The sequence below is a fragment of the Tachypleus tridentatus genome, chromosome 7, assembly GCF_004210375.1.
Source record: "Tachypleus tridentatus isolate NWPU-2018 chromosome 7, ASM421037v1, whole genome shotgun sequence".
NCBI lineage: Eukaryota > Metazoa > Arthropoda > Merostomata > Xiphosura > Limulidae > Tachypleus > Tachypleus tridentatus.
Genome location: NC_134831.1, coordinates 65,104,013 through 65,117,048, shown reverse-complemented (window position 1 = coordinate 65,117,048; position 13,036 = coordinate 65,104,013). Strand labels below are relative to the sequence as shown.

Sequence of the window (13,036 nt, the reverse complement as noted above, 5' to 3'; positions counted from 1 at the left end):
GTTTTTAAATTAACTTGTAATAATATAAAATACTACAATATGATCAATGATTTTCTAATTTAAAATAAACTAATTATAATTCACGATCTAGCCACTCAAGGATCTGTAGCCAACGCTATAGTTTAACTTTCGAGGTTATTAATATGTATAAGATTAGGTACACGTTATGTATGTAAATTGAATACATTTTTAATTTAAGGTAATTTAGGTTTTCTTAGTTGTATGAAATTTAAGTTCTTTTGTTAATATTACTATTTATTAGTCATGGAAGGAAACAAAGATGAGTCTGAAAAGTGCATTGAATTAGCGTTAAAATATCTCAATGAAGGAAATACTGAGAAAGCTATGAAATTTTTAGAAAAAGCTGAAAAATTATTTCCTACCGATAGAGCTAAAGGTGAGATTTTTAATTTTATAATATAAGTGTTAATTAGGGTGTGAATATTTTTTTTATTTTTGTAAGGGTCTTGCTAAACTTCCGTCTAATTAGCTATTGTGTAACTACTATCAGTACCAATAGTAATACTACTACTACTTGTATTAGTACAATTAGTATTACTAGTAGTAACTCTACAACTGTTGGTATTATTTAGAATATTAATACTACTACTGATAACACTAGTACTAATCTTACTGGCCTTAAGTTTAGGTATATCATAAACTTCAATCAAAATTCTGAAACATGTAAAACAAACATCAAATAAGGTGTAAAAATATAATTTATGGATGTTCAGTTATTGACTTTATTGTTACCAGTTCTGTTAACTTAAGTCATTTGGTATGTTTTTATGTTATTAATATTAGTATTATTATAAGTTAGAGCTTCCTAATGAAGTTGATTATCGTGATGTTTAAGTTTTGAATTATTCAAGTGTTTTAATATGTCCTTGTCTTTGATTTTCCAAACTCCAGTAATGTGGGGTCATTAAATTACTTAATTTCTATGTGTAATTCATGAACAACTAATTTTTGTTTTTAATACTACTATTACTTTTAGATAATTAATGTTGCCATTACTAACAACACTACAATTAGAAAATAAAATCTTATATATCCCATGAACTTGTTTGAAATTTAATCTAGTTTCTATGCAGTATTTCAAGACAGTGTTATTTTAATAACTATGGGTAGAGAATGCACACTCCACTAATAATAATTTTTCTTCAACAGTTATTTTACATTCCACACTTTATTTAATTCAAGTATCTCTTTGCTAATAAGTTTATTATTAATAAAATTGTTCAACAATATGTCATATATATTCTCACTAAAGAGCCAGCAGATTTGTCACATACTGTTTTAACTAATTTGTTAGAGAGGTAAGTAAATTAAGACTAGCCTAACAAATTATTTGATATTTATTATGTGCAGAAATCATAGCTAACAGTGATGACACCTGACTGATGAACTAAAGCAGAATGGTCATAAAAGCTTTTGTGGTTTCTTTATTATTCATAATTAAGATTAATTATTATTAGTTGTAATTCATACTAAACATGATTATTAACTGTTATAGTATAAATGGAAGAATTTGTGTAAAACTACAGTTCATGGTATTTTTATGTTGTGCTTGCTTTGCCAATATTTAACTATCTGAAACATCACACATGGATGTAAGTTATACTTTCTGAATGCTTCTAAGAATTGCATTGACATAAAGGTAAAAATATATTTTTGATAGTAATGCTGAGCAGTTAGTGAAATATGATCAGGTAATTGTCACTTAATAATTAGTTATATCAACTAATATAGTTACTTCGCATCAGATTTCGATAGCTGCAATAATAAAAAATGGAATAATTGAAAAGACAAATTTATAGTATTTGATTATTTCAACAAGGTATGACATGAATAATTTTAGGTGAACAACCAAAAAAATAAGTTAAGACAATATTTTGATTATTTGGATAGCTTAACTAATTAGAAACCTTAATTTCAGTTAATTGGTTATTTTCATGACATTGACTTAATCATAATTTTGATTAATTGGTTTAATTGATATTGTTTTTGTGATTGGCATGAAAATATTACAGTTGATCATCCTTTACTAGAAAAAAATAAGTATTAAATAGGAGTGTCCTGTGAATGCAAATCAAGGTTTGATATTTTATACTATTAATTTGTGATTTGTAGTCTGAAACTTTTGCAAATACAGCTTATATAGTTTTGTTTCTGCTTCTTAAAATACATGTGTGGAGTAGATAATAAAGATTATTTTGCTTCCTTTATATGATTAGTTAATAATAGGTCATGAGAATATTAACCAAATGTTTGTTGATGGTGGAAAACACACCAATATTCAGAATGATATAGATCTTGCACACCATTACAAATTAATAGTCTATATAAATAATGCATTGGAACATAACAAAATAAAGACAATTCCTAATTTAAGTATTAGTTTCACCTACATCAAAGACATTAGTGATGGAGGGAAGTGTAAGGTGTTTGAAAAGATATTGTAAAAACATGTAAATACATAATCTATATTTGTATTTACCATCTTTTCATGCTATCATTTCTGTTTATATTGTTGTTTGAAAAGAATCTAGAAAATATTCACACTGAAGTCTTTCAAAAAGTTCTGATTTTCTGAATTTCCTGTGTAGCTTGCCTCCTGACTTTGATAGGGAACTATGCCCTCAGCCAAAACACAGCTTCGTACAGACACCCTGTCTATGATGGGTTACCCATCTGTGTTATTAGTATTGTTATGAATTAATAATATCAAAAAGTTCTAAGATAAAACTTAGTGTGTGTGTGCACTTAATTTTGCCACAATAAAATCTTTTATTGTAATATTTAGTTGTATGCCACACAGAGTGAAGTAAAAATTAATGATTGTTTTACAGATATACTAGATTTATTAAAAAAACTAAATGATTCAACGAGTCCTAATAACAACAAAAATTGCCAAGGAGAAATGCATGGAAGTCCTACATTCAGAAGACGCAAATTATCAGGTTCTAGAACGTTGGAAGAACCTAAAGAAAGGATGAAGGTAGAATACACACAGGAGCAAGTTGAAGCTGTACAAAGGTTGGCACAATAAGTGAAATTTTAAGTTTCTGTTTAGTGCTAAGTCACTATCTTGTATTGTTACATCTATTTTCCTGCTTGATTTTTTTCCAGTGATTATTATAATTTTTAAGACAGAAATTATCATTTTTCAGTGTAAATTAAGATTGCAGAACCTAATTATTCTGCTGGTGTTATTCAAGGTTGATTTTTACTGAACAGGTAGTAAACAAGCCATGTTACTGAATTGTTTACAGAGTTGGTGTCTTCTAGTGATGAATACTTTGTCACAGTAGTTGACATGATACATATCTATATAAATTGATGCCACAATACAATATGTACCTAAATGCAGAAGTATTAATGAGGGTTTGTTACTAATTTTGGCAGTCTTCCATGTAATGTAATATCTGCATTACTAATATTGTTTTATTTAAGTAGTTCACACTTTATGGTGCTTTTTAACTTTTCAGGTTTGACCAATTAAAGGGCAGCTGACAAGAAAAGTAAAATAAGTTAATGTTTGACTTTGTATTTTGTTATTGTTAATTTGGTCTGTAAGTTTGCATGTAAAACATGACAGGTAGTACTCAGTATTCATCTTCCTTTATTGAGTCATTAATTTTTTTGCAAATATACTTCATTAGAAATTTTGTGTGTGTATTTACAAAAGACTTAGAATGTTTACTGATAGCTTGCTAAATTTCAGGAAGATGCGTAACTCGTATAGTATCTGTCATTGTATTGATATAATAGCATTATAGCTTCGTAGCACATTACTTGTATCACCTATGGTGCAACACATTTAGTATCTTTCATATGAGTTTGAATGTTGTAGATAGAGCTGAACAATCTAATTTATTAATCAAGGTGATTTGATTATCTATAAGCAGTTATGACATCTGTTAGTATTGTATGAACTGAGTAATTGAAATTTTGACTAAATCAAGTACTTGAAATTAATGTTTTTAATTATTCCAACAATATGTTAATCAATAATATGAGTAAATAGGTTGTTATAGAAATAATAAACTAGTTTAAATTAGGATTTGCATTTTTTTATTATTACTCCAATTATCAAAATATTGCCCACCAAACTTGTTCGAGCCTGTCTTTGCTCTGACAAAGCTATTAAGGCTCTCTACCACTATCACTAATTTTGAAATGCTCACTAGATGAAGGGTAACTGGCTACTGGGGCTTTTAGGCAACATGTTTTTTATATGTTGCTAATGTTGGGCTACTGATTAGCAGCAACTATTATTAAATTTGTGTTTGCATGTATCATGATTTGTAGTAGATGACTAATGAAGTCATTGAGTAATTGATTTTTCAAATACCATTAATCAGGCAAGTCAATTTGTGCCTCATTACAAAGTGAATAAACATCTGTTTTTTGAAAATCAAATGTTGCCTCTTAAGAAAATTTTATTTTCATACTTTTCTTTCATAGACCTAGAAATCATTTTAAACTAAAGTGCTTATATTGCTTATACTTAAATACTAAAAGCATGTTATAAAAAGAAAAGGTTGGGTAGTAATGTTGTTGACCAAAATACTTGCATCTGCACTTATGTTTTTTTAAAAACATGTTGTGTGTTTAATACTTTGTAGTTAGTTATAATGTGGTGCAAAAGTTCAATTTACAGATATGGTTATCAGTTGTTTTTTTGTTGATTATTAATCACACAATTCTAATTGCAGTGTAAATCTTCTAATTTTTTACTGTAGAATCCACTGTTGTGAATTGCTTTATTTTGATTTTTCACATATAATTATGGCCCGGCATGGCCAAGCGTGTTAAGGCGTGCAACTTGCAATCTGAGGGTCGCTGGTTCGCATCCCCGTTGCGCCAAACATGCTCGCCCTTTCAGCCGTGGGGTTGTTATAATGTGACGGTCAATCCAACTATTTGTTGGTAAGAGTAGCCCAAGAATTGGCGGTGGGTGGTGATGACTAGTTGCCTTCCCTCTAGTCTTACACTGCTAAATTAGGGATGGCTAGCACAGATAGCCCTCGAGTAGCTTTGTGTGAAATTCAAAAACAAACATATAATTATGTAGTGTATATTCTTGTCCATCCTTATAACTACTTACTTTGCTACTAGCACTCCTATATTTTTCATTCTTGATCTTTCATCATTTCATAACCAAACTGCTTCTAGTAAAAACCATTCACGTATAAGGTGTTTTTTTTATTGGAAAAAAATGTGAGACAAGGAAATGCAAACTAATGATTCTGGTGAAGAATAGTTGAATCACTGATAAGTTATTTATATGTCTATACATTTGAATGTTTCAAAAGAAATTTTGTTAGTTCTTGGCAGTTAGTGGTATTTATAAGTTGGTTTATCAATGGCCTCATTAATAAATTAGTGCAGTGTTCATTAAACTGTATTACATACAAACTAAAAAGTTGGTGAAAGGTGTTCAATGAGTAGCCCTTCTTTGAATGTGTCTGCACCTACAAGTGTAATGTCTTTGTAAACATAATGTCATTTGCAGTATTTCTTCAGATGTGAAGATCACATTTCCTCGTTGAAAACATCAAATATAGTTTTATCATTTTACATGTCCTTGTTGCAAGGAAGGTTACATCAGTTCTACAACAAGAAACCTGCTGGTTTGAGTGAAAGAAAATGCAGATATTAATTGTATTAGAGCACACAGTAGATAAATGTGATGTAAATATCCATTCATATTATTTTAAGATCTTAACATCAGCAACTAATGAATATCGCTTCTGTAGAAAGGAGATTACTCATTTATAAGATGAGAACAAAATCAAGTTTCTTTGTTTTTTGAACTGTTACTTATCTACTTACCTTGTAACTTAAAAGAAAGTGATCATATGTTTATTATTATAAAACTTTGTTTACTTACCAAACATACAGTTTATTAGGACTTCTCATTTATAGCAAACTCTAGATCATGTTGAAAAAAAAAAGATAGATCATGTTATATTTCAGCTAATTCTTTAGTCTTATTCAGCAAAAATGTAGTTTTATTATGGTTAAACTGCAAGACAATGGCTAAGAACAGCTCCCCTTCAGCAGGGGTATCAAATCCAGAGATTGCTTCTTTCATCATCTTTATAAAGTAAGTTCTCATTATTTTGCTGGTTGGTTATTGAAGGTGAAACAACTGCCATTAAGATTGATTGTGGTTACCAACTTGTAAAATGAAATGATCATATATCACCCCATTTCCAATATATTATGTTAAAGACAGTACAAAGAAAGTCATATGGCAGCCAATAAATGGTATAAATTTTGCTCGTCTCAGTTATAAAAAAAGAAATTGTAGCTTTAGTGATGCGTAGAGCAATGTGAACTATGAATGAATTGAAGCATGTCATGTGACATGGTAAGTTGTATAACATTTTCTTTTTAAAACACATCAGTTACTTAATTTTGTTTGTGTTGTTTGAAAATCAAAACTAGCTATCCCTTGTGGTTTAGTCATATTTTTTTGAGAAGTGTGAAAAACTGGAGTGTATCAAGATGTTTTTTCTTATCATTTTCACCAGTTCAGGCTATTATTTTAATGAAGAATGATCCAGTTGAGTATTAGATGGGATTTTAGTTATATAGTTAAGAATGTTAAAAGTTTTGTGTCTGTAATCATCAGTTGTGACAGTTGTCACTTTATATGTTTTCTGTAGTTATTTTAAGTTGATGTAGTCAAAATAATTTAAAATTGGATCTTGATGGTATAGTACTCTAAAAATCAGTGTCTAGTTTTTGTCTTCTTTCTTCCTATTGGTCTTTAGAAATTATAGACAAAAAGTGAATCAATTATTATTGAAAGGATTTGGAAACTGGTTCTTTAAAAAATGTACTTATGTCAGTTCTTATGAATTATTTTAATATTTCACAGGATTTAGAAGCCGGTTTGATCATAACTGATTTTAACAATTCAAAAGGAATAAGTATATTGTAAATATTTAGAGTAATGATTATAATAGTAGTTGAAGTTCATATTTCTCAGAGTTATGTTATTTTAATTTTTTCATGAGGATTAAGCAATGTAAAAACTATTATGAAATATTGGGAGTGACAAAGGATGCTGGTGAGTCAGATTTAAAAAAACAGTACAGAAAACTGGCACTACAATTCCATCCTGACAAAAATAAAACTCCAGGAGCAGCTGAAGCATTTAAAGGTAAGGTTTTTATTTTTGTTAATTTTTAGTTGTGATATTTTTAAACCACAAATAGGTGAAATCTTTATAGCTTTTTTTCATTTGAAGTTTTACACATTACACTGAAATTATTATGTTGTTACCTTGTTATGCTATTAATAGTTATATACAGTTTAGAGAGTAATAAAATTAAAGGAAAATGTTCATGAAGACATCAAAGGTCTGCAGTTGTTAGGATAAGCAGTTATAGTTGTGACAATCTTCTGTCATGCTAAAAGAAAATGTACACTTGATTTTTATTTCATTTTTCAAATTTTGATTCAAATAATGTTATTATAATTAGTTTTAGGGTAAAGAAAATGAATAATGTGTACAGAAGTACCATGTTATACAGTTAGGAACTTCCACAAGTTGTGCAAGTGGAATACAAAAACTGTAAGATCAAACAATATTTTTATTCTCTGTGAGAAAAATCACCTTGCACTCAGATTAACCAGAGTCTGAGTCAGGTTGACTTAAGTAAATTTACCAAGAGGTCTTGAGGAGAAATAGTTTATCAAAAATTACAATTCTTTCATATGCAACATATTTGTAATCATTATTAAAAGGTTACCAAGTTCTGTGCAGTTACATAAAGTAAATTTGAAATTATAGGAAACATTTTCTCCAGTATGGGCTTGGTCAATTTGATTGACTCTGCGAATGTAGAGTTAACACACTTGTATGTGAAAAATTTCAAAGATGTTAAAATGAAAACACAGTTTGAACTGCCAAATTTTAATAAAATAATTAAAGTTAGAACAAATCTGCATAGTTTTAGTGAGTTTTTATTTTACTTCATATGTATACTTGTGATTATTCAATTAATTATAAATTATATAGTACTTATAAAAAAATTACTATAGTACTTATAAAAAAAAAAAAATAATAGTTTATCATCAAACATCATGATGTTAGCATAGCTTGAGCAGAGATTATTTACAAGCAGTATCTTCAGGAGCCTAGTAAAATTTCATAAGATACATTTAACTCTTTTGTTGCAGGCTCATGTAATTTGCAGAAACTCAGTTGCATAAAATTACACTTGTACAACAATATGTACAGTAACTCTGAGATTTGTTAGCATACCCTCTCAAAAACATGGCAAGATTTTGTACACAAAGAATTACACTATTATAAGTGTTTTTTTAACAAAAGTATGTTACTTATCTGTTGTAGTTACTGGTTTTCATACTATTAACACATTGAGTGCAAGGTGCTTTTTAAGTACAAAAATAATTTTATTCATCTTATAGTTTAATGTTTTATCTGCATAATTTCTGGAACCTCCTAAAACAATACTAATTTTTAAGGTAAATCTTTATATTTTATTTTTCCATTTTCTTTACTATTATTCACTAGCTATTATTGTATTATTCAAATAAGTATTTAAAACTAGGAAACAGAAAAACAACAATAAATTTTATTTTTTTGTAAAATATCTTTAAATATTTTTCTTTTGTTAGATTTGTAATTTCAGGTCTCTTCCTTTCTTGTCCTTTTCACGTATTATTTAGTTCGACAGAAGTTAGTCGTGCCCTGGTGGCACCCTATAGTGTCTCTTGTAGACCTACTTTTTTTAAAGTTTTTATTTCAGTGCTTACTATATCTGTTGTTCTGTATTGTTCAATTAGGCTTCCCAAGAATTTATTTCAGTTTACTTGTTCTGCTTCCATATTATTAGATATGGTAACATTGAGTGCACATGCACCATATCATTGTAATTTCTGTATTTGCTAGACAAGGAAAGCTGAAGGGTCAGTGTAAAAAAATAATAAATCTTTATAGATTTATAATATTTATGAGATTTAAGCTATTATGTCTAAACATTTATGTTTTAATTTTATAATTTGTAGTCATTGTAGAATGAAAAAGGTATAATTTATATTCCATTTCCTAATTTTGTATAGCAGTTATAAGATCTGTGTAATTGGCTGAACCCATTCAGAGATTTCTTAATAAAAATATCAATATATATATCTTTTCTCAAGAACTGGCTGTACATTATAAAGATTTCACCTGTGAAATTTGAAAATTTTCAGATGGATTGAAGTATTTTTGATCTTAAAGTGAAAATTACGTTGCATGTTGGATAAGCAACATGAAAAAGAAAAGGGAATAAAAAAAACATTGCTTAACAAAGCCTAAGACTTAATCAACTAAAATCTGATATTTTGCTTATGTAATCCTTGTAATGTTTACTGATAATATATCACATTTCATGAACATACACTTATTTATTTAGAAGTAATATAATGAAAAAATATAATAAGCACAAAATGGTTATGAGGTTGGTCCCAGGGATCAATCCTGTTGTGGAGGTAATATCTAATCATTTTTAAACTTTGACCTTAATTTTTCAACTTGCATTACTCTAAAAAATGCTATTATTAAAGCATAAATAAAATTTCCTCTTCTAATAAAAATTAACAAGTTTACCAAAGTTTTCAGGCTGTGTAATTTCTTAAGTATTGAGAATAGGATTTGCAATCAGTACCACTTCTCTACATCTAGTACTGATATTGGCCTCTCATTACTGGTGGTAGTGGTTTGTAGTATATCATATGTTGACAATAATATTTGTTATCACATGTCCCATCTCTGGAGTTTTGACTAAACACCTTCTCTGGTATTTCAACTTAGCTTTTCTCAGAATTATAAATTTTTTATGTGGTAGTTTTGAGTTTCTACTCCAGTCAGTAAGCAAATCTCACTGTGAAGATCAGCAGTAGTATAACATGTGGGAAACTGATGATTCCTATACTCTGGAAGAGAATGTGACTAAATGTGTCTGTGACTTATTACATGTCAGGTAGATATGTGCATGACTAACCCCTGGTATACTGGTCAGTCAAACTTCTCATGTCATGAAGTGTTAGTAAGTTATACTCAATATTTAATTAAACCACCTAGTAATTGTGGAATATAAACAAACCTGGGGTCAAACCATAGATAATAAATTGTTTAATATTATATAAGTTAGAAGTTCTTAATTATATAAGGAAATATTTAAAAGCAACCTCATATACCCCTGGTGTGATAATTTGATTACTTATTCTCAAGTTGTCTCCTGTTCTAAATTTTTTTTCATGCCCTAAAAAACTACAAAATGTAAAGCAAGATATTCTCTATAATTTTGTTCTTGATATTTCTGGAGCTATATTTTTATATTCTTTAGTCTTGTGAGGCTAAAGAGAAATCAATAAAAATTCATAAACCACTTTTCATGCCTACCTCTGACATTCACCAATTTACAATTTGCTAATAGATTTTTTTAGACTGATTCCATTAAACTTGTAATCTAGATTTCAACAGATTCATAGCCAAAGTTGTCATGCAGTGGTCATACAGATAACTAAAAATTTGGTTTGAAGTGAAAAAAATTTTACATGAGAACACACTGCAAAAAAACTGAATTTCTAATTAGTGATCAGTGTGTGAATTTCTAATTGTTGAGGTCACATAATTAGATGTGCTTGAGCACTGGTGATATTTTGTTTGTACTGGTCCTAGCAACCTAATACTGTTGGAAACCTTGATTGAGAACACAGCATTAAGGAACATCTTTATATTGTAGAAATATTATAAACTTGGCATTCTAACTGAACATAATAAGGTAAATAATTTGCCCTACAAAAGCAACTGTTTATGCTTGAAATACACTACCTCAAAACTTTCTTCTGCACAAACAATTAGAAAATGCAGTTATGTTCTTCAAGTTACAGCAGATTTTCATGGTATTGTGACTGTGAACTTCTATGTATTAAAATATTAATTTTAATCTGTTACAAACACTAATTCACTATTGAAATTAATCTACATGCTACAGTTATTATTAAACATGAGTTACTATTTTCTTTTTTCCAGTAAAAGCCTAAAATATTTAAAAAATCATACTATAATTTAACCTTTTATGCATTGGTGACAGTCAGTGTGCATGCTGCAACTCTTTCCAGAATGCCAGTTAATATGGTGTTATGTTTGGTAATTATCAAATATTCATTTTACTCTACACTGTTGATTTAGTAACATTCTATAGTAGGGGAGGATAAATACTAAATACATTATATAGGGTTATTGAAAAATTGTAGATACACATTTTGGAGGTTCTAAAGGTTAAAGTACAAAATGTAAATTGTACGTAGACAAACATTCTTTTATTATTTACACAAACATTATCTTGAACTCTCACATGTTATCAATTTGCAGCTGTATCTTGAGTACAAATACTCTGGTGATGTGTGAATTTTGACATCAAGTAGATTTATACATTTTAGTAAAAGCTTGTAACATTCCATATAGATGCACTTTATTAAATTTGTAATTATAGCCAACAATCCTTTTCAAGTACAGGGTCGATCCTTTCATGTCAACCTGAAAAATCAGTTTGTAATTAAAAAAAGGTTTCTTCCAAATTGAAACTTTAATGTCCAAATCACACTGTTAACCTATATTTTTCTGTTTTTTTAGCTATTGGAAATGCTTTTGCTATATTAAGTGATACTGAAAAGAGAAAACAATATGATCTTTATGGTTCTGAAGAAGCTCAAGCAAGAAGACAACAAAGCCGTACTTTTCAAGATGGATATTATGAATATAGTAGAGGATTTGAAGGTAAATTGCTAGACGATTATGTATAACTGATGAAAATTTATGTTCTCAGAAGTAAAATGATTTTTATACAGGTGATGCAAAAGTTTCACAACAAGATGATTTTGTTCCAGTTTTGCTCTTAAAGCCATTCAAAATGCACATTGTTGATACCATGATATATAATCCAATTATTGTATCAAAAATAGCAAGTAAATCTTCTTCAGAATATTGCACTAAAGGTAGAAAAATCATGGTGGAATTCATCTTTTCTGTCAGTGTACATGCAACAGATTTAAAAACTTTTATGGCAATAATACTGTTCTCCTCTCCATTTTTCCATTGTTGAATGAACTGTCACTGACCTAATGTAAAACAATTTGAATTTGTATTTATCTTTAAAGACCTCATGTCTCCAGTTTTAATTGTTCTGGTGTATGTGGTTTGATTCATATTCATTCTTTTGGCTCAGTTACCTCATTTCAGCAATGGTTTTTTTTTAAGTAGCTACGTGTTTGTTGAGTCGTATATAATAGTGGTGTATACTATTGTTTTTAAAATAATGTTTAACACATTTATAATATCATTGAGGAGATCTCTTAAGAACATACACTGGAATACATATCATCTTGGGAGAGTTTCAGTTTTCTATCATGACCACTTTTATTATTAAAAGTGCCAATCTCGCATACCGATCTTAGTACTTTCAAACAACTCATACATAAATGTTAAATCTTGCCACAGTTTTTGTATAGAGTATCTTTAACTAAAAAACTTTTTACATTCTTATCATGTGGTATTTCAGTCTTGAGAACTATGGATGGAACAAACTATTGCTACTAAGTGTAGTATGATTACATATGTGGTTTTGGTTAAATGACAACCAGTCATGTAGTATAAATTATCAACACATGAGTGTACTATTGTAGTTCATTTCATATAAAGGGATGGCATTCTTCTAGTATTTGCCTTTCATTTCTTTCTTTTTTTCTTTACTATTTCCATAAACATTTTTGATACTGTTATAGGTTAATGTTTATCTAAATTTATAGTTAATAAGCAAATATGCACCATTCAAGCTGAAGAAATTTAATAACTGATAATGATCAAGGAGAATTAAAATGATTTTCAAGTTTTGATGTATTTTATCTTGTTTTTTTCTCCTAAAACCAATTTATTTTATAATTCTTCTTTGGTATTTTTTTTATATTAAGATACATAACAGATTTAGAAAATGAATAAGCAGTT

General features: G+C 28.8%; 1 protein-coding gene across 1 annotated transcript in view; it reads left to right on the top strand.

Moving 5' to 3' along the window:
• Positions 1–89: 89 nt before the first annotated feature.
• The window catches only part of LOC143255843 (dnaJ homolog subfamily B member 12-like), a 30,688-nt gene continuing 17,741 nt past the window's right edge, over positions 90–13,036 (top strand). The window contains exons 1-4 of the mRNA XM_076512162.1: positions 90–397; positions 2,853–3,039; positions 7,035–7,180; positions 11,669–11,812. Coding sequence (XP_076368277.1) covers positions 265–397; positions 2,853–3,039; positions 7,035–7,180; positions 11,669–11,812 — 610 coding nt within the window. The 5' untranslated portion in view covers positions 90–264. The remainder of the gene's footprint in view (positions 398–2,852; positions 3,040–7,034; positions 7,181–11,668; positions 11,813–13,036) is intronic.